This window comes from Loxodonta africana, chromosome 3 (genome assembly GCF_030014295.1).
Source record: "Loxodonta africana isolate mLoxAfr1 chromosome 3, mLoxAfr1.hap2, whole genome shotgun sequence".
NCBI lineage: Eukaryota > Metazoa > Chordata > Mammalia > Proboscidea > Elephantidae > Loxodonta > Loxodonta africana.
The window spans coordinates 129538841-129564835 of NC_087344.1; the positions used below are offsets into that span (position 1 = coordinate 129538841).

The following is a 25995-nucleotide window of genomic DNA, read 5'->3' on the forward strand; positions in this document are numbered from 1 at the left end:
AGACTGATCCAAAAAGAAAAACACCAAGACATATTATCATCAAACTTGCCAAAACCAAAGATAAAGGGAAAATTTTAAAACCAGCCAGGGATAAAAGAAAGGTCTCCTACAAAGGAGAATCAATAACAATAAATTGAGAGTACTCAGCAGAAACCATGCAGTCAAGAAGGCAATGGGATGACATATACAGAGCACTGAAGGAGAAAAACTGCCAGCCAAGGATCATATATCCAGCAAAACTCTCTCAAATATGAAGGTGAAATTAAAACATTTAAAGATAAACACAAGCTTAGAGAATTTGCAAAAACCAAACCAAAGCTACAAGAAATACTAAAGGAAATTGTTTGGTCAGAAAACCAATAATATCAGATACCAGCACAACACAAGGTCATAGAACAGAACATCCTGATATCAACTCAAATAGGGAAATCACAAAAACAAATTAAGATTAATTTTAAAAAGAAAAAAATGCTGAAAACAGGGAATCATTGAAGTCAATATGTAAAAGATCACAATAATCAAAAAGAGGGACTAAATACAGGAGGTATAGAACTGCCATATGGAGAGGGAAACAAGGTGATATAGGACAATACGAGTTAGGTTTTTACTTAGAAAAATAGGGGTAAATATTAAGGTAACCACAAAGAGGTATAACAACTCCATAACTCAAAATAAAAACCAAGAAAAACATAATGACTCAGCAAACATAAATTCAACAACTATGAAAATGAGGAACACACAATTTACAAAGAAAAGCGTCTCAGCACAAAAGAAAAAGTGGAAAACTGAAATTGTCAACAACACACACAAAAAGGCATCAAAATGACAGCACTAAACACACACTTATCTATAATTCCGCTGACTGTAAATGGACTAAATGCACCAATAAAGAGACAGAGGGTCTCAGACTGGATAAAGAAACACGATCCGTCTATATGCTGCCTACAAGAGACACACCTTAGACTTAGAGACACAAACAACCTAAAACTCAAAGGATGGAAAAAAATATATCAAGCAAACAACAATCAAAAAAAGAGCAGGAGTAGCAATATTAATTTCTGACAAAATAGACTTTAAAGTTATATCCACCACAAAAGATAAAGAAGGACACTACATAATGATTAAAGGGACAATAGACCAGGAAGATATAACCACATTAAATATTTATGCACCCAATGACAGGGCTGCAAGATACATAAAACACACTTTAACAAAACTGAAAAGTGAGATAGACACCTCCACAATTATAGTAGGAGAATTCAACACACCACTTTCGGAGGACAGGACTTCCAGTAAGAAGCTCAATAAAGACACGGAAGACCTAATTGCTACAATCAACCAAATTGACCTCATAGACTTATACAGAACACTCCACCCAACAGCTGCAAACTATACTTTTTTTTTCCTAGAGCACATGGAACATTCTCTAGAATAGACCACATATTAGGTCATAAAACAAACCTCTACAGAATCCAAAACATCGAAATATTACAAAGCATCTTCTCAGACCACAAGGCCATAAAAGTGGAAATCAATAACAGAAAAATTAGGGAAAAGAAATCAAATACTTGGAAACTGAACAATACCCTCCCGAAAAAAGACTGGGTTATAGAAGACATTAAGGAGGGAATAAAGAAATTCATAGAATGCAATGAGAATGAAAACACTTCCTATCAAAACGTCTGGGACACAGCAAAAGCAGTGCTCAGAGGTCAATTTATATCGATAAATGCACACATACAAAAAGAAGAAAGAGCCAAAATCAGAGAACTGTCCCTACAACTTAAACAAATAGAAAGTGAGCAACAAAAGAATCCATCAGGCACCAGAAGAAAAGAAATGATAAAAATTAGAGCTGAACTAAATGAATTAGAGAACAGAAAAACAGTTGAAAGAATTAACAAAGCCAAAGCTGGTTCTTTGAAAAAATTAACAAAATTGATAAACCATTGGTCAGACTGACTAAAGAAATACAGGAAAGGAAACAAATAACCCGAATAAGAAACGAGATGGGCCACATCACAACAGACCCAACTGAAATTAAAAGAATCATATCAGATTATTACGAAAAATTGTACTCTAACAAATTTGCAAACCTAGAAGAAATGGAGGAATTCCTAGAAAAATACTACCTACCTAAACTAACACAATCAGAACAACTAAAGAGACCCATAACAAAAAAAGAGATTGAAAAGGTAACCAAAAAACTCCCAACAAAAAAAAGCCCTGGCCCGGACGGCTTTACTGCAGAGTTCTACCAAACTTTCAGAGAAGAGTTAACACCACTACTACTAAAGGTATTTCAAAGCATAGAAAATGATGGAATACTACCTAACTCATTCTATGAAGCCACCATATCCCTGATACCAAAACCAGGTAAAGACATCACAAAAAAAGAAAATTACAGACCTATATCCCTCATGAACATAGATGCAAAAATCCTCAACAAAATTCTAGCCAATAGAATTCAACAACATACCAAAAAAATAATCCACCACGACCAAGTGGGATTTATACAAGGTATGCAAGGCTGGTTTAATATTAGAAAAACCATTAATATAATCCACTATATAAATAAAACAAAAGACAAAAACCACATGATTTTATCAATTGATACAAAAAAGGCATTTGACAAAGTCCAACACCCATTCATGATAAAAACTCTCAGCAAAATAGGAATTGAAGGAAAATTCCTCAACATAATAAAGGGCATTTATACAAAGCCAACAGCCAACATCACTCTAAATGCAGACAGCCTGAAAGCATTTCGCTTGAGAACGGGAACCAGACAAGGATGCCCTTAATCACCGCTCTTATTCAACATTGTGCTGGATGTCCTAGCCAGAGCAATTCGGCTAGACAAAGAAATAAAGGGCATCCGAATTGACAAGGAGGAAGTAAAATTATCTCTATTTGCAGATGACATGATCTTATACACAGGAAACCCTAAGGAATCCTCCAGAAAACTACCGAACCTAATAGAAGAGTTTGGCAGAGTCTCAGGTTATAAGATAAACATACAAAAATCACTTGGATTCCTCTACATCAACAAAAAGAACATCGAAGAGGAAATCACCAAATCAATACCATTCACAGTAGCCCCCAAGAAGATAAAATACTTAGGAATAAATGTTACCAAAGGTGTAAAAGACCTATACAAAGAAAACTACAAAGCACTACTACAAGAAATTAAAAAGGACCTACATAAGTGGAAAAACATACCTTGCTCATGGATAGGAAGACTTAACATAGTAAAAATGTCTATTCTACCAGAAGCCAGCTATACATACAATGCACTTCCGAAACAAATTCCAATGACATTTTTTAACGTGATAGAGAAACAAATCACCAACTTCATATGGAAGGGAAAGAAGCCCCGGATAAGTAAAGCATTACTGAAAAAGAAGAAGAAAGTGGGAGGCCTCACTCTACCTGATTTTAGAACCTATTATACAGCCACAGTAGTCAAAACAGCCTGGTATTGGTACAACAACAGGCACATAGACCAATGGAACAGAACTGAGAACCCAGATATAAATCCATCCACCTCTGAGTAGCTGATATTTGACAAAGGCCCAGTGTCAGTTAACTGGGGAAAAGATAGTCTTTTTGACAAATGGTGCTGGCATAACTGGATATCCATTTGCAAAAAAATGAAACAGGACCCATACCTCACACCATGCACAAACATTAACTCCAAGTGGATCAAAGACCTAAACATAAAGACTAAAACGATAAAGATCATGGAAGAAAAAATAGGGACAACCTTAGGAGCCCTAATACAAGGCATAAACAGAATACAAAACATTACCAAAAATGACGAAGAGAAACCAGATAACTGGGAGCTCCTAAAAATCAAACACCTATGCTCATCTAAAGACTTCGCCAAAAGAGTAAAAAGACCACCTACAGACTGGGAAAGAATTTTCAGCTATGACATCTCTGACCAGCACCTGATCTCTAAAATCTATATGATTCTGTCAAAACTCAACCACAAAAAGACAAACAACCCAATCAAGAAGTGGGCAAAGGATATGAACACACACTTCATGAAAGAAGATATTCAGGCAGCTAACAGATACATGAAAAAATGCTCCCGATCATTAGCCATTAGAGAAATGCAAATTAAAACTATGATGAGATTCCATCTCACTCGAACAAGGCTGGCATTAATCCAAAAAACACAAAATAACAAATGTTGGAGAGGCTGCAGAGAGATTGGAACTCTTATACACTGCTGGTGGGAATGTAAAACGGTACAACCACTTTGGAAATCTATCTGGCGTTATCTTAAACAGTTAGAAATAGAACTACCATACAACCCAGAAATCCCACTCCTCGGAATATACCCTAGAGAAATAAGAGCCTTCACACAAACAGATATACGCACACCCATGTTTATTGCAGCTCTGTTTACAATAGAAAAAAGCTAGAAGCAACCAAGGTGTCCATCAATGGATGAATGGTTAAATAAATTGTGGTATATTCACACAATGGAATACTACGCATCGATAAAGAACAATGACGATTCTGTGAAACATTTCATAACATGGAGGAACCTGGAAGGCATTATGCTGAGCGAAATTAGCCAGAGGCAAAAGGACAAATATTGTATAAGACCACTATTATAAGATCTTGAGAAACAGTATAAACTGAGAAGAACACATACTTTTGTGGTTACGAGGGGAGGAGGGAGAGAGGGTGGGAGAGGGTTATTTACTGATTAATTAGTAGACAAGAACTGCTTTAGGTGAAGGGAAGGACAATACTCAATACATGGAAGGTCAGCTCAACTGGACTGGACCAAAAACAAAGAAGTTTCCGGGATAAACTGAATGCTTCAAAGGTCAGCGGAGCAAGGGTGGGGGTTTGAGGACCATGGTTTAAGGGGACTTCTAAGTCTATTGGCAAAATAATTCTATTATGAAAAACATTCTGCATCCCACTTTGAAATGTGGCATCTGGGGTCTTAAATGCTAACAAGCGGCCATCTAAGATGCATCAATTGGTCTCAACCCACCTGGATCAAAGGAGAATGAAGAACACCAAGGTCACACGATAACTGTTAGCCCAAGAGACAGAAAGGGCCACATGAACCAGAGACTTACATCATCCTTGGACCAGAAGAACTAGTTGGTGCCCGGCCACAATCGACGACTGCCCTGACAGGGAGCACAACAGAGAACCCCTAAGGGAGCAGGAGATCAGTGGGATGCAGACCCCAAATTCTCACAAAAAGACCATACTTAATGGTCTGACTGAGACTAGAGGAATCCCGGTGGTCATCGTCCCCAAACCTTCTGTTGGCCCAGGACAGGAACCATTCTCGAAGACGACTCATCAGACATGAAAGGGACTAGACAGTGGGTAGGAGAGAGATGCTGATGAAAAGTGAGCTAATTATATCAGGTGGACACTTGAGACTGTGTTGGCATCTCCTGTCTGGAGAGGGGATGGGAGGATAGAGAGAGTTGGAAGCTGGCAAGATTGTCAGGAAAGGAGAGACTGGAAGGGCTGACTCATTAGGGGAGAGCAAGTGGGAGTACGGAGCAAGGTGTATATAAACTTATATGTGACAGTCTGACTTGATTTGTAAACGTTCACTTGAAGCTCAATAAAAGTTAATAAAATTAAAAAAAAAAAAACTAAAACGTTAAAGATCATGGAAGAAAAAATAGGGACATTAGGAGCCCTAATACGAGGCATAAACAGAATACAAAACATTACCAAAAATGATGAAGAAAAAACCAGATAACTGGGAACTCCTAAAAATCAAACACCTATGCTCATCTAAAGACTTCACCAAAAGAGTAAAAAGACCACCCACAGATTGGGAAAAAATTTTCAACTATGACATCTCCAACCAGAGCCTGATCTCTAAAATCTACATGATTCTGTTAAAACTCAACCACAAAAAGACAAACAACCCAATCAAGAAGTGGGCAAAGGATATGAACACACACTTCATGAAAGAAGATATTCAGGCAGCTAACAGATACATGAGAAAATGCTCCCGATCATTAGCCATTAGAGAAATGCAAATTAAAACTATGATGAGATTCCATCTCACTCCAACAAGGCTGGCATTAATCCAAAAAACACAAAATAATAAATGTTGGCGAGGCTGCGGAGAGACTGGAACTCTTATACACTGCTGGTGGGAATGCAAAATGGTACAACCACTTTGGAAATCTACCTGGCGTTTTCTTAAAAAGTTAGAAATAGAACTACCATACAATCCAGAAATCCCACTCCTTGGAATATACCCTAGAGAAATAAGAGCCTTTCCACGAACAGATATATGCACACCCATGTTTATTGCAGCATTGTTTACAATAGCAAAAAGCTGGAAGCAACCAAGGTGTCCATCAACGGATGAATGGTTAAATAAATTATGATATATTCACACAATGGAATATTACGCATCGATAAAGAACAGTGACGATTCTGTGAAACATTTCACAACATGGAGGAACCTGGAAGGCATTATGCTGAGTGAAATTAGTCAGTTGCAAAAGGACAAATATTGTATAAGGCCACTATTATAAGAACTTGAGAAATAGTATAAACTGAGAAGAACACATACTTTTGTGGTTACGAGGCAAGGCGAGGAGGGATGGAGGGTAGGAGACGGTTATTTACTGATTAGTTAGTAGATAAGAACTACTTTAGGTGAAGGGAAGGACAATACTCAATACATGGAAGGTCAGCTCAATTGGACTGGACCAAAAGCAAAGAAGTTTCCGGGATAAACTGAATGCTTCGAAGGGCGGGGGTTTGGGGACTATGGCTTAAGGGGACTTCTAAGTCAATTGGTAAAATAATTCTATTATGAAAACATTCTGCATCCCACTTTGAAGTGTGGCATCTGGGGTCTTAAATGCTAACAAGCGGCCATCTAAGATGCATCAATTGGTCTCAACCCACCTGGATCAAAGGAGAATGAAGAACACCAAGGTCACACGATAACTGTTAGCCCAAGAGACAGAAAGGGTCACATGAACCAGAGACTTACATCATCCTTAGACCAGAAGAACTAGATGGTGCCCGGCCACAACCGATGACTTGCCCTGACAGGGAGCACAACAGAGAACCCCTGAGGGAGCAGGAGAACAGTGGGATGCAGACCCCAAATTCTCATAAAAAGACCATACTTAATGGTCTGACTGAGACTAGAAGAATCCCGGCAGTCATGGTCCCCAAACCTTCTGTTGGCCCAGGACAGGAAAACCATTCCCAAAGACAACTCGTCAGACATGGAAGGGACTGGACAATGGGTTGGAGAGAGATGCTGATGAAGAATGAACTACTTGTATCAGGTGGACACTTGAGACTGACGGCATCTCCTGTCTGGAGGGGAGATAGGAGGGTAGAGAGGGTTAGAAACTGACAAAACCGTCACAAAAGGAGAGACTGGAAGGAGGGAGCGGGGTGACTCAGGGGGAGAGTAAGTGGGAGTATGGAGTAAGGTGTATATAAGCTTATATGTGACAGATTGACTTGATTTGTACAGTTTCACTTAAAGCACAATAAAAATTATTTAAAAAAAAAAAATCCTCAAAGAAACTAGTAAGGGAAGTAGGCCCAAGAAGTGGAATGGCCAGTAGTATTTTATTTAAGTTTAAGTAATTATGCAAAGGAGTAATGTTTTTTTGAGGTATCGTTATATAACCAATTGTTTAATAATAACTGTGTAATTTCTTCTTTATGAAGTGCACTGAAGAAATGTCAAATAAAAAGTGTAAGTTAAAAATCTTATATACAAAGAAGAAATCAAGATGGCATATTATTTCTGGTGCCAAAAGGGACTATTAGATTTGGCGATTAGGAGGTTATTAGTAATCTTGGCAAGAACAAGTTCACAGAGATGAAGTAGGAACCAGGTTGCAATGTGTCTAATAGTAAATGAGTGTGAAGAAGTGATGACAGCAAAGATAAACATTCTCTCAATGTCTGGGTGTGAAGGGAAGGAATGAAGGCAGATATGAAAACTAGACAAGATAATAATTGATATTTTGAAATCAAAACAAGTCAAATATATGAATCATAAAAGAATGCAGATAATAAATATTTGCTTCTGCCTCTTTTTCACTATACATTTCCTAACACAAATGGGACTCCACATACGTTGACCTATTAAGGCTATTGTCAGTGCATTATAACTGAAACATTCACATTCAGACACACACATAACCCAGCGCCGAACCACAAATGGTTAAATATGTTAGGTTCAATCTCAAAGGCAAATAAAGAAATCAAACTTGAAATAGGATGCTTGTTTTTGGTCTGCTAAGTAAGTGAGCCAAAAATGTAATTGCTATGTCTCTTTTGAAGCCTAATCTGAAAACACGCATTAAGAGCATTTAAAGCAGCTATTCCACTTCTGAGATTCTATTCTAAATAAATAATTCTAACTGAAAAGAAACCTCTATGTACAAATATAAACAAAAAGGTTAAAAACCTAGATATTACATCAAAGGGCATAGTGACAGATTATGTCAGATTCAATCAATGGAATATTATGCATACTTCCAGAAAGGCTGTTCACAGTGTGAGCTTTATAATCAGACCTAAATTTGTGTGGCTGACTACAACACTCGCAAGCTATATAACCTTGGGCAAGTGATTTAAATTGCCTGACACTTGTTTTCTTCATCTGTAAAGAGGCACTTATAATTTTGCCAAGTGTTGGGGAGGGAATATTTCTACCCCTTCACGCCACCCTCCTGCTTCTACCCATTTCTTCTCCAAAAGGAGAAGCAATTGCTAACCTAATTGGACAGAGACCAGAACACTCAGGCGACCACAGTAAACTAGTAGCTAAGTTATTGGGTTTACTTTAAGTTTCTTCCCACTCATTTTTGCAGTTGCTGCCCCTATATGGTTAGCAAATCCAGGCAAAGTCAGTCTCATCTGGACAAGCCCAGCCATGTGTCTTTCTCTTATTTTTTCTTTTTGTTTTAAGGAACAACAGCTGAAGTGAAGCTAATGCTTGTTCTGCAGACTCAGCTATCCTTCTGTCTCTCCTGTAGGCATACCTGAGGATTCTGGTTCCAAGATGTAGACCATAGGGAAGAGGGCAATCGAAAAAGGTAAGAAGGAAGGAAATGGGGAAGGGGAGGCTGCTTATGTTTTGAGCCCATTTTTATATGACCAGTTTTCATCAATTTAAATATTTATGTTATAATGCCAAGTTTTAAAAACCAATCCCCCAAAATGGTTAAAAAGTGCATATAAAAAAGTTCACAACCATATTTTTAAAATACTAAGAGGAAATACTCCAAAATATTCATCATAATTGCCTCTGGATATTGATCATTGTTATTTTCCATTCCTCTTTTTATAAGTGTATATTTTTTAACAAAAATAAAAATAAGTAAATGATAATAAATAAATATAAATTTAAAATAATAAAAACCCAAAATAATAAAAATAAATAATAACAAAATAAAATTTATAGGGAGTATTCTTGCCTTGGTAAAAATCATATGCAAAAAAATGGCTTTCTAGATTTAATCTGTTTAAGAAGCAGTTTTTAGTGTAGTCTGTTTAAAAAGCAATAAAACCCATAAACCAAACCCATTGCCATCGAGTCAATTCTGACCCATAGCGATCCTACAGGACAGAGTAGAACTGCCCCACAGAGTTTCTAAGGTGCGCCTGGCAGATTCGAACTGCCAACCCTTTGGTTAGCAGCCGTAGCACTTAGCCACTATGCCACCAGGGCTTCCGAAAGCAATAAAAGCAGAGCTTAAACCTATGAATGCCACAAATGTCAAAAACATAAAATATCATTTGTAGCTTGGGAGCTAAGTGTAATTCATTAGCTGACTTTCAGGAAAAACACACACCAATCACGCTTACCTTCTCAACATCAGGCAGACAATCCAGCAGGTCAACAGCGTACTTGGAGTCGCCGGGGGTATTCTCACAACCATTTAATGACATTTTTAAAGGATTTTTTGCTATTGCATCTAATACGGCTTCATAAAGCTGCTTTGTTATCAGAGGAGAAGGAAGTTCTCTTAAATAATCCTTAAGAACACCTTTAAAGAACAAACAAACAAACAAATAAACGAACTAGAAACAGTTGGCTATTGGTCTTCAGAGTGAAATGAAGAGCTACGGTAATTTTTTTTTAATGTAAGTACTATTGTGGCCAGCTCTTCTAATATTCTGAAAACAATAAAAGCAATAACACGAAAAGTATTATAACAAAACACTAGCATTTTGCATTCCCATAAGTTGCCTTTTTGTTTTGAAAGCATGCTAAATATGCATATATATAATATCAAATTACCATACCTATTAGGTTTGTTTTTCATAAAGTAAGCTGTTCTTAATACATATACCCTATTAATTTCCCCTCCAAGAAAAAGCCCGTCTAAATGGATATAAAACAAAAGCTAAGTAAGCAAGGCACACTAATACTAATTGCCAATAATTCTAATAGTAAGAATTTTGAGTTTCTAGACTTTAAATTAATAGTGAAAGAATACCAGTGGTCCAAAGCCCTTGCAAATAAATAAGATTATATGCTTCCTCTTTAATACAGGAGATGTGTTTTATGTATTTATACTAGATAGCTGGATAATCTCAAATACTACACTCTCCTGTGAAAGAAAAAAAAATCATTTCTAAAACAAAACAAATAAAACCAAAAGCCAAGAACAGAAAACATCAGACCTGTCACCACAAAAGGAGTGAGGGAAATCAATTGCAAACACAGCCCAAGTGCTTATGATCGAAGAGATATTACCTATAGTAAAGGAAACAAGAAAGAGTAATGGTTGTTTCATATAAGCAAGGTAGACAAGGTACTAGCTAAAGGCTGGAATGTGATGACAAGGGAAAATAGAGTACTGATACCTAAAACCTAAATACATGCAATATTGATTGAGAACATGCTCTCAGATTAGCTGTAGTTTGAACTTAAACATGATCACATGGTAGCTTCCCATCTGATAATTCAGAAAATTTTAATAGACAGCAGTTGTTGTTGTGCACCGTCAAGTCGATTTCAACTCATCGCAACCCTATAGGACTGAGTAGAACTGCCCCATAGGATTTCCTAGGCTGAAATCTTTATAGAAGCAGACTGCCACATCTTTTCCCTCGAAACCACTGGTGAGTTTGAAGTGACAACCTTTCGGTTAGCAGCCAAACAAAGTCTCACTGTCACCTCTGATTTCATCCACCTTGTCCCCTACCACCTTAAAAAAAAAAAAAAAAAGTCCTCTATAATTAAAAGTGGCATTATTTCACTATTTTCTTATGCATCCTCCCAGTGTTTATGTAAATATAAATACATTACTATTCATCCCATGTTCTTATGTTAAAGATAGCATATATGTCATACTTGTTTCTTGCTTTTCCATTTAACATCATATCCTAGAAATCTTTTCATTTCAGTACACAGAGAGCTTCCTCAATCTTTTTTACAGCCACGTCATAGTACTCCATTGTATTGATGTCCCACAGTTTTTTTTAATTCAATCCCCTACAGATGGACTTTTAGATTGTTTCTAATCTTTCGTTACTCCAAACCATACTACAATGAATAACTCTGCACATGGTCACTCTGTATGTATACAGATATGACTGTAGGATAAATTCCCAAAGCAGGGCTGTTAAATCAAAGGGTAAATACATTTGTAATTCAAGGTAATCTTAACACAAGCCAGAAGGGTTTTCTGTAGAAATTGACAAAGTGATTCTACAATTCATATGGAAATGCAAAGGACCTAGAATAGCTAAAAGAACTTTAGAAAAAAAAAAAAAAGTTGGAGACTTACAGTACTTGAATTCAAGACTCATCGTAAAGCCATAATAATCAAGACAGTGAGATTTTGGCATAACATAGATAAACAGGTCAATGAAACAAAATAGAGTCCAAAAGGAAATGAACACATATATGGTCAATTTGTTTTTGACAAAAATGTCAATGCAATTTAGCGGAGAAAAAGAGTCTTTTCATCAAACAGTGCTGGAACAACTGGATAGCTATATGTAAAAAATAAACATCAATCCATACATCATACCGTATACAAACATTAATTCAAAATGGATCAGAGGCCTAAATGTAAAACCATAAAACCTCTAGAAAAAAACATGGCAGAAAATATTTGTGACTTTAGGTTACGGAAAGATTATATACAACACCAAAAGCACCATCCACAAAAGAAAACACTGATAAAATTAACTTCTGTTCTTCAAAAGACAGTGAGTAAAAAAATGAAATAACAACCTAAAGATTGGGAAAAAATATTTGCAAATCACATGTCTGATAAAGTATTTGTATCCACAATATATAAGGAACTTTAAAACTTCAATAATAAGAAAATCAACATGCTAATTTTTAAGATGAGAAAAAAAATTTTGAATAGATGTTTCTTAAGTGAAAATACACAGATGGTAAATAAGCATTGGAAAAGAGGCTCACTATTATTAGTTGCTAGGTAATGCAAAATTAAAGTCACAATGAGTTACCACTATATACCTATCAGAATGGCTAAAATTAAAAGATTGGTTATACCAGAGTAACAACTGCAATTCTCACATATTGCTGGTAGGAATGTAAAACTGGAAAATAGTCTGGCAATTTCTTAATAAGTTAAGCACATACCTACCATGTGTATGAACCAGCCATTCCACTCCTAGGTATTTACCCAAGAGAAATGAAAGTAAACGCCCACACAAAGACTGATACACATATGATCATAGCAGCTTTTGTAATAGCACAAAAGTGGAAACAGCACAAATGTTTATCAATGAATGAATGATAAACCAATGGCAGTATATTGACACAGCAGAATACTACTTAGCAATAAAAAGGAATGGACTATTGATACACGCTAATAATACAGATGAATCTCAAAACAACTATCTAATAAAAGGAACCAGACAATATAAAAGAATATATTCTATGATTCCATTTATATAAAATTCTAATAACTATGTATATATTTAGGATCCCTGGTGGCACAGTGGTTAAGCACTCGGCTGCAAACAGAAAGGTCAGTGGCTCAAGCCCACCAGCTGCTCCGAGGGAGAAAGTTTTGGCAGGCTGCTTCCATAAGGATTTACAGTCTTGGAAACCCTATGGGGCAGTTCTACTTTGTCCTATAGGGTCACTATCGGTCAGAATCAACTCGATGACAATGGGTTTTTTGTTTTTTTTTTTTGGCTTTTATGTATATATTTATATATATAGTTACATATAAAGTTAGCAGTTTGAACCTACCCAGAGGCACCTCGGAAAACAGGCCTGGTCATCTGCTTCTGAAAGGGCACAGCCTTGAAAACTCTATGGACACAGTTCTAGTCTGCACACACGGGGTCGTCATGAGTCAGAATCAACTCAACAGGAACAACAACAAATATATACGTATATCTTATATATCATATACTCCTGTATAAAAACTAATCTATAATGGCAGAAAATAGATCAATGGTTGCCTCATGACGGGACAGTGGGAGGAGACGTGTGGGAGGGAAGCATTATAAATGGGCATGAGGAAACCTTTAGGGTAATTGTTATGTTCATTATCTTGATTGTGGTGATGGTTCCAGGATGTATACCCATGTCAAGACTTATCCAATTGTATATTTTAAACACATGTAGTTTATTATATGATAATTATACCTCAATAAAGCTGTGGGGGAAAAAAAGACTGATAATTGACATTCTGAAGTGGAGGTTTTGCCAGATGGATGGGATAGAGGGACAACTGGGCAAGGAAATTAAGGACATTTGCATGAAAGTAGCTGAAATGATGAACCATGAAATCTAATATGACTACAGGAAGAAATTAAGACAGAAGGGAACTGATCCAAGAAAAAATAAATTTAAGAATGACTAATGAGGTGAAAGACAGGAGCAGGAGCAGTAAGCATGAGAGAACTTGACAGACAGAAAACTGCAGTTTACAGACCTAAATAAATTCCAAGTTTCAGAGGCAGAGCAATTCAGGATGATGACAAGAACCAAATTATGATTTTAGGAAAAGGTCACTGAAGTGGAGTTGACATAAAAAGGTCACTGGAGATTGCAGGAACTGAGAGTCTAAGATTCTGGATTGGTTATGTGCATTTTAATGTCACCCAGGATGATGACAGAACTTATGATGAAAATATAACCATACGTGAGATATCAAAATTTGCAATGAATGAATTGGAGTATCCAAGAGTTCTATAAAAAAAAAAAAACCAAAACCAAATCCGCTGCCGTCGAGTCAATTCCGACTCACAGCGACCCTACAGGGCAGGGTAGAACTGCCCCATAGTTTCCAAGGAGCGCCTGGCAGATTTTGAACTGTTGACCTTTTGGTTAGCAGCCGTAGCACTTAGCCACTACACCACCAGGGTTTCCAAGAGTTCTATAGATGACGTTAAGTAAAAAGGGCACATACAGGTCGTGTAGGCATGTGGCATAAGTTTCAAGAGAGCATAAGTTTCTACTTGTAGAAAGGTAATAACCTGGAAATAGCACCAGGGAGCCAAGGGAATACTGACCAAACTCCTTCCTTGACATATATGAAAAAGAGATAGATAAAAATGCCTGGCACATCATGAGCAATCAAGACCTGTAAGCTGTAATAGTGATGACATGATAAAGTATTTGGTAGACAGCAGACATGCAAAACTTGTTTATTCTCATTCCTTAATTTATATCATGTGATCTTTACTCCCTTTACTTCTTTCAGTCTAAATCTACCTAAAATTAATAGCAATGTTCAACGTAAAGAGGACAATCGGAAATGCAATTTTCTGCAGCTGCCAAATAAAGACCCTACTAACCCTCTGGGGCATGATTAAAGAAAGGGATCCTGTATTTGTTCCTTGACAAAGCAAGACTTGTTAGTTCTTACAAAACTCAATTTGCCCCCGTAGTTTGAGACTTGCCCTATAATGCAATTATATTAAATTAAAACCTAAAAGATAATTTTATAACTTAGTAAGACACATATTTCAAATATCATTATCCTTTATGTAATTAATATACTTTATGTAATTAATTACTTTATGTAATTAATATAAATGGAATATTAAATTAACTCAAGATCAAGATTATTTACTTCACTATAATTTGAAGGCAAATAAGGGGGCATTATTAACAAATACTGATTAAGCCTAAAGTATATTCAGTGCACATTATGTTCAGAGACAATCAGTGAAATTTTTAAATTCCTGTGTACAGTATCTAGTAAAAACTTTTTTAAAAATGATCCAATTATGTTGCAGAGTTAATAAATGGTTACTACTGAAAAATTATGTTTTGTTTTCTCCAAATCAGGACTGGAGTTTTAAATCTAGCACTACACTTTCCTGGGATCCTAGCATGATGCTTTTGAGTGTCTGGGTGGTTCAAATGGTTACACGCTCAGCTGCTAACTGAAAGGCTGGAGGTTCAAATCCACCCAAACTTGCCTCAGAAGAAAGGCCTGGAAATCTGCTTCTGAAAAACCAACCATTGAAAACTTTATGGAGCACAGTTCTACTGTGACACAAATTGGGTCAGGCACGAGTCAGAACTGACTTGATGGCAACTGTTTTTTCTTGTTGTTGTTGCAGAACAGTATTCACAGTATAGCTGTGCTACAGTTTGTTCTATGCCCCAGACACACATTAAACTGTGAACAAACTTCACATTCACTTCATTCATTTCTCAGTTTTAGACCTACTTGGCCATTCATTATATTTCAGGGTTTACTCAGAAATGTGAGTTCCAATGGAACAAACACATAAGGCAACACCATTACTGGCCAATTCCCCAAATCGGCAATACTTTATTTTGAGTCCCTGTGAGACTCTGTGTATAATTTATTGCAATTCCAAAGATATTTCTCAGACAAATCTTAAATCGTTTCACTGGCTTTTCATCAAAAAAGAAAATAGCTCTAGGTTCTTTCCATTACTGAAATGGAATAGTAAACAGAGTAGGGAGCCAAGGAATACCCACCCCAATTGTAAACTATGACAACTCTCAATTAAAAAGTTATAAATCTAATATTCATGGGCCTTTTATTCATATATCCTGCATATACTGCTAATTTCCAAAACTAAGGACCCTCTCTTAATAACAAATAATGAATTGAAATCGCATCATTTCATCTTAGCTATCTGTATGTGTTTGACATAATTTTTATTTCAAAAACAAGGCTTCACCAAGACAAAAATCCACTTTCATTTAGTTGTAGTGCACTTTCTAAAGAATTTCTGTTTATAAACTTTCTTTTTAATGTATTCATAAAATGGATCCTTTGCTGATTTTGTTAATTACATATCAACAAGGGAAAAACATCTTTCTTTTTGTGGAAATTAGAACCCTTTCTTCCTTTATTAAAAAATAAAAGTAAACATTTCTAATTTGCTAAAATTTATAAGAAAGAAAAAGTGCCTTGGTTTGTTTTCTCTTAAAATTAAAATGGTTGGGATAAAAGTTTTGGTTATTCAAAAGTATATACTGAATCCTGGAGCGGCTGGTGGATTCAAACTGCTGACCTTTTGGTTAGCAGCCTAACTCTTAACCACTCCACCACCAGGGCTCCATGAAAATACTGTCAATCAGAGTTCAGAGATTGATAACTTCAATTATTTGGAAAGCCTCAATCCTAAAAGTAAGCTTTATGTATTTCAACCAATAAAAATGTCTAAAATGTACAAGTTGAACCTTCCTCAAATTCTCACCCAGATAATTAATTGTGAGCAAAATAAGAAAGCAAATTAGAAGAGATAAACACCATTATTATGGCAAGACCGCTGGCTGCCGAGAGAAGAGAAAGAACTATCAAAATACATCAAACATCCAGAGATACATATTTAAGCATTACAGATGAAATGGTATGAACTATGAGATTGGCTTCAAAATAACCCAGGATTAACAAATAAACAAAAAAACCCAAACCTATCGCCAGTGAGTGGATCTGGAGTCATAGCAACCCTATATGAGAGAGCAGAGCTGCCCCTTAAGGTTTCCAAGGCTGTAACCTTTACAGAAGCAGGCTGCCACATCTTTCTCCCACAGAGTGGCTGGTGGGTTCAAACTGCTGCCGTTTCGGTTAGTAGCCAAATGCCTTATCCATTGAGTCACCAGGGCTCCAATCCAAGATTGGGGAGGACCAAATATGGGGTATAAATGAAACAAGTTTATTCACGTGCTGATAATTATGGAAGCAGATAATGGATAAGGGAGGTTTATAATAGCATTCTCTCTACTTTCACATATGCTTGAATACTTTGATAATAAAAAGTAAAACAAGAAGCACAGAACTATATAAGCCAATAGCTCCTGAAGATATCGATAAGGTTATGAACTATTTCCTAATGGCCAAATTCAAAGACCTTTTCCTGTTCACATCTTATCTGATCTCTCCACAAAATGAAGCTACACCACGTCCTTCCCATAACTCTGCTGTCTCTTGCTTCCCAATCTTTCTAATTTCTTCCCTTTCAATGTCTTTAACTATTTCTCCTTTCTTTTGCCTGTCTGAAAATCCCCTAAAGTTGCTGTCTTCTCAAATTTTACGGATAAATTGCATGGCTTTAATTACACCTACAGGACAAAACCAAAAACCCTGTTGCCTTTGATTCCAACTCATGGCAACCCAATGTGTTACAGAGTAGACCTGAGCTCTATAGGATTTTCTTGGCTATAATCTTTATGCAAACAGATCGCCAGGTCTTTCTTCCATGGCGCCGCTGGGTGGATTCGAATCGCCAACCTTTCTTTCGGTTAGTAGTCAAGTGTAAACTGCTTGCACCACCAGGAACCTCCTAGAGGCCAAAACCAAAACCAAACCCATTGCTATCAAGTTGATTCCGACTTATAGTGACCCTTAAAGACAGAGTAGAACTACTTCATAGAGTTTCTAAGGAGCACCTGGTAGATTCGAACTGCTGACCTTGTGGTTAGCAGCTGTAGCACTTAACCACTATGGTACCAGGGTTTCCCCGCTAAAGGCCAAGGACCCTTAAATTGCCATTTTCCATCTCTATCTCTCAGGGTCACTAGAAGAATATCTTCAGTGCTATACAATACCACCTGAGTGAGTAAAGAGACACTTCGAATTCTACCACATCCTCTCCTTAGGACAGATGAGCACTTTCAGTTTTGCTTGACACATCCACTTATGTCTCCTATTTGCACCTCAAAGTCAATGTATTTGAAACCCAATTCATAATCTACATTTTCCTACTAAAAGCAGTAGCTGTCCTCCCAGCTTTCTTATTTCTGCTAATGGTCACGGCGTTATTCTCCCAATCAACCAGGTCTCAAACTCAAAGTCATTTTTGCCTGGGCTGCTCTTTCTTCACATTCTTTCAGTTCCATTCTTTCCTACTTCTACTGCCAGAAACTTCTTCAGTACTCATCACCTCTTTGCTGGGACTACTGTCAAAGCTTCCTAACTGATTTTCCCTCTGGTCTTTTCCAATCTCAATCCATCACATAGAGTTGCCAGATTAATATTTCTGAAGACTATCTCTGACCATTTTGCTCCCCTGCTCAAAAATCTTAATGGATCCTCTCTGCCTATTAAATAAATCTAAACCATCTAATGAGATAGTCAACACCCTTCACATTATCTAAGCTCCAGTCAACTGATCTTCCATGGCATTTTATTTACACCTATGTGAAGGTACTCTTTCTCTCTGCTGGCTACCACAGCTAATTGAGTATAGGTACTACTTTCCCCCAACCTTTGTTGGCTGTTTGCAGGCAAGGAAGATATCCTAGTATCTCTCCACAGAAAGTAACATAGTAGTATTTGTGAAAGAAGGAAAGTAAGACTACAGAATAAAACCAAATTAATTTAGGTTCCAAAATTGTATTTCAGTTCTTTTTCCTGCAGATATAGTCTTTCCAAAATGAGTACGTAAAATAAAATCTATTTATTACCTGTTATTACATTTATATCTGGGTACTGGTTTTCACACAAACCAACAGCTTTGCTATCCCTCTCAAAAGCCTCTCGAAGTTCTTTCTTGACTGCAGCCGAACCACATAATCGATAGAGGCCTACTACCTAGAAATAAAATTATGACCGCATTATGGTAAATTAGATAAAGAGAAAATATAGTAGCACAGCATGTATAAATCACACGAAATTGGCAATGCTATATGTTCTGATATACTTAATTAAAAAACCTCAAACACAGCTTCTGAAATCTCACTGTAGACTATATTAATTAGTTTAATAAAAACTTGCTATTCATTTAAATTCAAACAATACACTATTTCTATATGCTGGCTATCTTAAGTAAAGATTCCTCCCCTTTTGCTTTATATGCTCATCCAGTATCTCCATGTCCCAAGAACTTGTCCTTTAACATCCTTTGTTCTAGACTGAAGCAGTGCAGCATAGTGGTTAAACAAGGGTTTCGGAGTCTTAAAGCCCCACTCTACCACTTCTCGTTTGGTGAACTTGGGCAAGTTATTTAATCTCTTTAAAACTCAGTTGCTTTATCTAGAAAATACATATATAGTTGAAATAAGATTCTACAGTACTATTTATGTAAAGCTAGCATTTTAGAAAAAAATAGATTCTCAAGAAATAAAAGTAAACCGAGGGTTTTTTTTTAACTTGTCAAATTAATTGTTTATAAAGTGATGAAGGGAATTTAATAGTATATTAAAGGTAAAATAAAACCTCTAGTTCAAAATTTATATAACATGCACAGACTACCACTCCCCAATCTATACTGAATAGATTTGTTTTTTAAACTGTTCATACCGGTTCTAAGTCTTAAGAAGCTTACCACAAATTCATGGATAGGAAATTAACATGGTCTCTGTAAACAGAAAACATGCCTGACTAATCTATCAAAGTTCTTTAGAAGAATAAACCTTCAAGAAAATTAAGAAAAAGTGGTTGTCATCTATACTTCCACATCAAAGACTACTTAGGAAGCTCAATCACCTTGAATTGAAGGAAGAGTTACTGATAAAGAAATTACTTCAAGAGAGGAATAAGGTAAAAACAAACAACAGGGATCCCCAAGGATTTGAATTTAAAAATCACTTTATAATGTTATAAACGACCCAGAGGACAAAGTGCACAATGAAATTTCTAGGTTTACTTATGACACTAAGCTCTTCTTAGTCATTAAATACAAACAGGTAAAACAGAGTACAGAAAAAATGTTACAAGACTTTGCAGGAATTTAGGTAAGTGGCAAGTAGGTCTCAATGTGGGAAAGTGTCAATAACAGAAACAGGGAAATGTTATCCAAAATATTTGAGATAAGCTATTAAGTATTCATTGAAAAACAGTAAAGAACCTAAAGCTATTTCTAAGAGATGGTAATGCAAGGTGCTGCTGCATTCCAAAGGATTAACGTAATATGGGAAGCCAAGGAATGTGCTGGGAAGAAAATCCAAATTTTCTACTCTTATTCAAATTCATGGTGCATTGAGAATACCATGTGCTATTCTGGCCACGTCATCTCAAGAAAGACATAGTAAAATTGGAGATGGTCCAGAAAATGAAGCTAAAGCATTAAACAGGATCAAAGGAAATGCTACCACATTAGAAAAAACTAAATTTATTAGAGACAGTCAAAAGAGTAATACTTAAAAAAAAAAAATTTTTTTTTTTTTTAATACTTAAGTGTTCCCAAATCCCATAATACTACAGAAAAAAGATGTTTCCTCTTGAACTTGAAGAGATGAGTCCAGAACAAATTAAAGTGCTTACTACTTCAATAGTAGGTAACATATTAATGTAACATGTTATCCGAAAAAGCTCAAATTACAAAGATAAACTTTAAAAAGACAAGAATAAATGGAAGGAAGATCTAATACTGGTATTTCAAGGAAAGGGTTTTTAGAACATATCCCTAGTTTCAGAGGCTGACTTCTCAAATCAAGCACTTGCAGTACATGCTTGATGCCTCTATCAGATGGACCATGAGTATGATCTCTGCAGTAATTTTTCCCACTGGAAGCAGAGGATGGGTGGTAGTAGTACTCAAAGCTTTTGGAAGATACAAAGGTCCATGGCACAAATTATTTCCATATGAATCTATCAAAATCTGATTTGCACAGTGAAAAAGCAAGGAAAAAATTTAAAGGTAAACAAAATTTAAACAGTATTGTTGTTGGGTGCCATCGAATTGATCCCAACGCACAGCTATCCCATGTGACAGGGTAGAACTACCCACAGGATTTTCTTGGCTGTAATCTTTACAGGAGCAGGTTACCAAGATTTTCTCCTGAGGAGTGGCTGGGTGGGTTCCAACCAACAACCTTTCCGTTAGCAGCTGAACACTTAACCACTGCACCACCAAGGCTCCTTTAAACAGTAGGCCGGTCTGTAAAATGAAGGCATAATAAACCTAACTCTGTGTGTAGAGGGACGGGAAGGGGAGGAAAAAGCAAAAGAAACAAAATGAAGAAGGTCTTTAAAAAGTGCAGTTCCAAATGCACAAGGTAAATGTTACTTTTTAGTTCACTGGAAATAATTTTTCATTAATGAAATCTTTCTAAACCTTAAGTATAGATATAAAAAGGGCTGCTAAAAATATTTCTTGGTACTTAAGTTATAATAGTCTTAGATACTTGCTCTTTATAAACTATTTCAGAAAATAGGCTGTAAAAGTACAGTGCTATTTGAGTTACTTATTTTAATATTCAATTATAAAAGTTTCTGTTTAATAAACTTTTATTTATTAGTAAAATAATTAATAAAATAAAGCCCTCCTAATCTCTGAACTTTTTACAGGCTGCCAGAGGACAATGACAGAGAAACTGTAACCAGATTTGGCCAGAAGTTGGATTTGAAACCAAAAGACCTCACTTCCACAAAGGCAACATAAACTGGGCTTTACAGGATCATATATCTAAGTTAGAGGAGGTTTCAAGAGTTCAGATGTGCTACATCTTAGAGTCAGGAAGCGACTGTATCTACTTTTATAGACATAAGCAAGTAAGAATGAAAGAGATTAAGTGACTTGCCCAGCATTACACACAGCTAATTAATAATGGAGAAGAAACCAGAGTCCAGGTCTTCTACATCTTAATGCAAAACACTCACCTAAGCTGTTACTAGAGTTTCCATGTTAAGTTCAAAGTAAGCTATTTTAAATTCCTTTTTACATATAAAGAAATCATATTTCAGACATTTACTCTCAACATCTTTTATCTTTTTAACCAATGTTGTAAGTTCTAAAACTACTACAGCAGAAATATCTCAGACTATAATCATTTTTAGGCCTAATTTGTATCACAAAATAAGTATAAACAATTACTCGTATCTCAGAACAGTACCCTGAGTAAAATGCGGTTTCTCATCGTCAGAGTCCACATGCATTCACGAAAATAAAGATGAAGTCTACTAGCTGGCTATCATATACCTATCTTGCTACGAATAACACCAGGCTTTTTGTTTATTTGTTTTAGTGGGTTTACCTTTGCCTCCTTACTAAGAGAATGAGATGTGTTATTTGCAGGACCTCTCCTCAGCTTCCAGGGTATCCCAAAGGTAAGAGAATAAGCTAATGCCTTCTAATGAGTGGAACTAAGGGGTAGTACTGAATAAGGACAGGGAGTTAATTTTAGGAATTAAGCAGCACTACAATATTCACTACTGGAACTCTCTACCATAGCAGCAGTGGACTATACAGAAGGACTCCGTAAATGAATTAAGTCTGTGTCATCAGCTCTGGCTTGTCCTAGGAATGCCACTATAAAACATTCTTGACCTATAGGTATAAGGCCCACGTAGCTCTGTATCACAATATAAACTATGGAACCATAGAACATGCTCTTAATCATTGACGACACAGAGTATCCATTATACTCAAAACATTAATGAAATAAAGAATAAGAATGGGAAAATGTTCAAGTTTTTTTTTTTTTTTACCTCAAACTCCTTTCTCCAAAACTCACTATAAATAAATAATAAAGGAGGTAGTAGAGAAACACAGTGAAATGCTACCTGACAGCCTCTGTTTTCAATTTCCATAATACATTTCTTTATCAGGAGTGGCACCATCAAGCCTACATTTTCCTTCTCCACAACTTTCCGAATATCAACCCCAAATATTACTGGTTCACGATTTATATCCAGTCTATGAAGAGAATTCTCCCACTGTTCCATAAGGGTCACTTTCACATAAATAAGACCTCTAGGTTCAAGTCTGACAGCCAACCGATGTGTCTTTGTCACTCTGAACAAGGTGGGGAGAACAACTGTCCCATGACAACACACTCGATTTTTCCGTGGAGTAGGTTCCCAACTGAATACTACTAATTTCAAATGCTGTGCATTTTCAATTTCTATGTTGAAAGTGTGATCCATGTCTAAAAAGGTTGTCCGACATGTGAGCAAAGCTGTTCTTGCTTTGTTTACTGAGTCTACCTGAATGGCACAAAAGACATCTTTTGAGTCTATCCGGGGTGGCTTTAAATCCTCAGCTCCATAGAAATGTACACTCATGAGTCCAGATATGTACTGTGAACACTTAGGTTGATCAGAAAAGCTATAATGTCTAAAAGCATCAATATCTATTTCATTTTTGCTACAACTATTTGGAATTATTTCTTTTCCTTTTCCAAATTTGTTTTCAGATCCATGTTTGCTAGATTTAGTTATGAGTTCAGGTGAATCTCCATCACTGAGGTAACCACCTTTGCAGGAATACTTAGAATTCATAGAAGGTTTCTTCTGATAGCTGTGCTGAGAAGATACACTGGTATCAAGATGGTACCGGCTTATAACATTCCTCTTAGCAGCTGTGGTTGTGTTCCCAGAAGGCAGAATGACAGTATGATGAACTTCTTGATAGTTACATTTAGACAAAGGAGGAGTATTATCTGGACTGCTTATGTAATTCAGGGTTCCTTTAACACTCAGCTTTCGGCTAAGTTCTGGCAACTTTTTCATTTTCATGGAAAGTTTCCTCACAGTTCGTGGAGATTTTATTTTATCCGGGAAAGACCAATTAATTGAATTGCCTTTTTTCACAGGGCTAGGACTTGGAGAACATGGTTCTATAACTCCCAGTTCAGTCTTACTTGTAGTAGCTAGGATCCCAGGACCTTTAAAAAAAAAAAAAAAGGATATTACTAAGCGATATGTTTTGATTCCTTCTTTTGCTTTTATATAATCAACTAAACAAGCTCTCACATGGACAGAAATTCTTCTCCTGTCTCATCTCAAGGAAAAAGATGTCAGGTTCAAGTAGAATAGCAACAATCTCTAAACGGTGTCTAATAGAAAGAAGCATCTCCCTCTCCATCTACTTCTCTGTTCTGAAGATTTTGAGGAAGGGTAATATAGGTTCCTTTTAAATCTTTTCCACTCCAAAATACCTCAGCAAGTACTTTATTTTATAACCTTAAACAGCAGTTAGCAGAGAAAACAGGAAAAGCTGTCTATTTTAAAATGTTTATGTCAACTAGAAGTCCTATACTATTAAAAAGGTATTTCATCTATATTTATAATGCTCTAAAAACTCAATTTTATCCCAAAGGAGCACTGCTTTAAGGAAAAAAAAAAAAGTTAATAACCAAAGAAGTTTATAATTTTGACAGCTAAGATCCCCTCCTTGTTCTAAAATTCTATGACAGCCTATCACCAAAGATTATATAGAATGAACTCTAGTCAATCAAAATAATCAAATGTTGAATATCATAAATATAACTGTGCAATTTTCAAAAGTATTAAGACATGTTCTTTCTTATATTATTCATGTACAGTAATTCCCTAGAATCTCAAAAGTTAAACTAAAGACTTGCCTTACAATTTTCAATGTTAAACATCAGTACAAAGGTATAAATAATTCTCCAAATTTTTCAATTTTCACGGAGTAAAACCTTCAAATACTTCTGAATTTTTATCTACACACAATAGCTTTATTCTTTTCTACATGTCAAAATAACTCAGGCCTATTATTTAAAAAATTTGTTTTAATATAAAAAAGTACAACTAAAGTAGGTAATGGTCTAGACTGCACTACCTAGAGATTAACCATTATAAATACTTCGGTGAAAATATTAAAAATAGTAATAACACCACCAAACCAAAAAACCCATTGTTGTCCAGTTGATTCTGACTCATAGCAACCCTATAGGAGAGAGTAGAACCGCCATAAAGGGTTTCCGAGGGGTGGCTGGTAGATTCAAACTGCCGACCTTTTGGTTAGCAGCTGAGCTCTTAACCACTGTACCACCGAGGCACCGATAACAATACCAGTCAACATTTACTGGGTTACTTAGCATGCAAAGACACTCCTTTAGTTCTCACAACAACCCTCTGAGTTAGATACCATTAATGCCCCGTTCTCTACGAGGAACGTCAGGCACAGAGCTGTCTAATTTGTCTAGGATCACAAAGCTGGTAGTAGCAGAGCCAGGATTCGAACCTAAGGATAGGCTTCAGAGCCCATACTTTTAACTACTACACTTTCAGCCTATCCATTTTTCTAAACATTTCTCTGTCCATACATACACATTAATTTTTTTTAAAGACCTCTCTCAATTTTTATTAAAAAGTTAAATAGTTCAAATGGAACAATCAGAACGGAAATAATGAGAATGTTCAACCACTGTGAAGAATGTAACCAATGTCACTGAATAACTTGTACAGAAATTGTTGAATGGGAACCTGAATTGCTGTGTAAACCTTCACTGAAAACACAATAAAATATTACTAAAAAAAAAAGTTAGTTCAGTCCCCTCATTCAAAAATTTATGCAGACTAATCAATTTCATTTTAAAATTTGAACTTGTTCCTAGTAAGTTTTCAAACTAAGAAAGCAAAGTGAAAGTATCTATTAAAATCTAGTACTATATAAACTATTACTTTAAAGAAAAACAATCCAGTATTATTCTAATTATGTGAAATTAATTTTTCATACTTTGTCTAACCATTCCTTATAGAGGAAGATCCCTACTGACCCTAATATCAGAAGCTAATCTATGAAGTATCATTTTCATCCCTGTTGTTGTTAAGTGCTGTCCACTCGGTTCCAACTCACAGCGACCCTATACGC

At 36.1% G+C, this 25995-nt stretch overlaps 1 protein-coding gene across 3 annotated transcripts in view; it reads right to left on the bottom strand.

Moving 5' to 3' along the window:
• SYDE2 (synapse defective Rho GTPase homolog 2) overlaps positions 1-25995 on the bottom strand; it is a 63008-nt gene that overhangs the window by 23465 nt on the left and 13548 nt on the right. For all 3 annotated transcript variants that reach the window (XM_003411114.4, XM_023549417.2, XM_023549416.2), the window contains exons 3-5: positions 22938-24040; positions 18899-19025; positions 9865-10046 (exon numbers count right to left, since the gene is read on the bottom strand). In XM_003411114.4, coding sequence (XP_003411162.1) covers positions 9865-10046; positions 18899-19025; positions 22938-24040 — 1412 coding nt within the window. The remainder of the gene's footprint in view (positions 1-9864; positions 10047-18898; positions 19026-22937; positions 24041-25995) is intronic.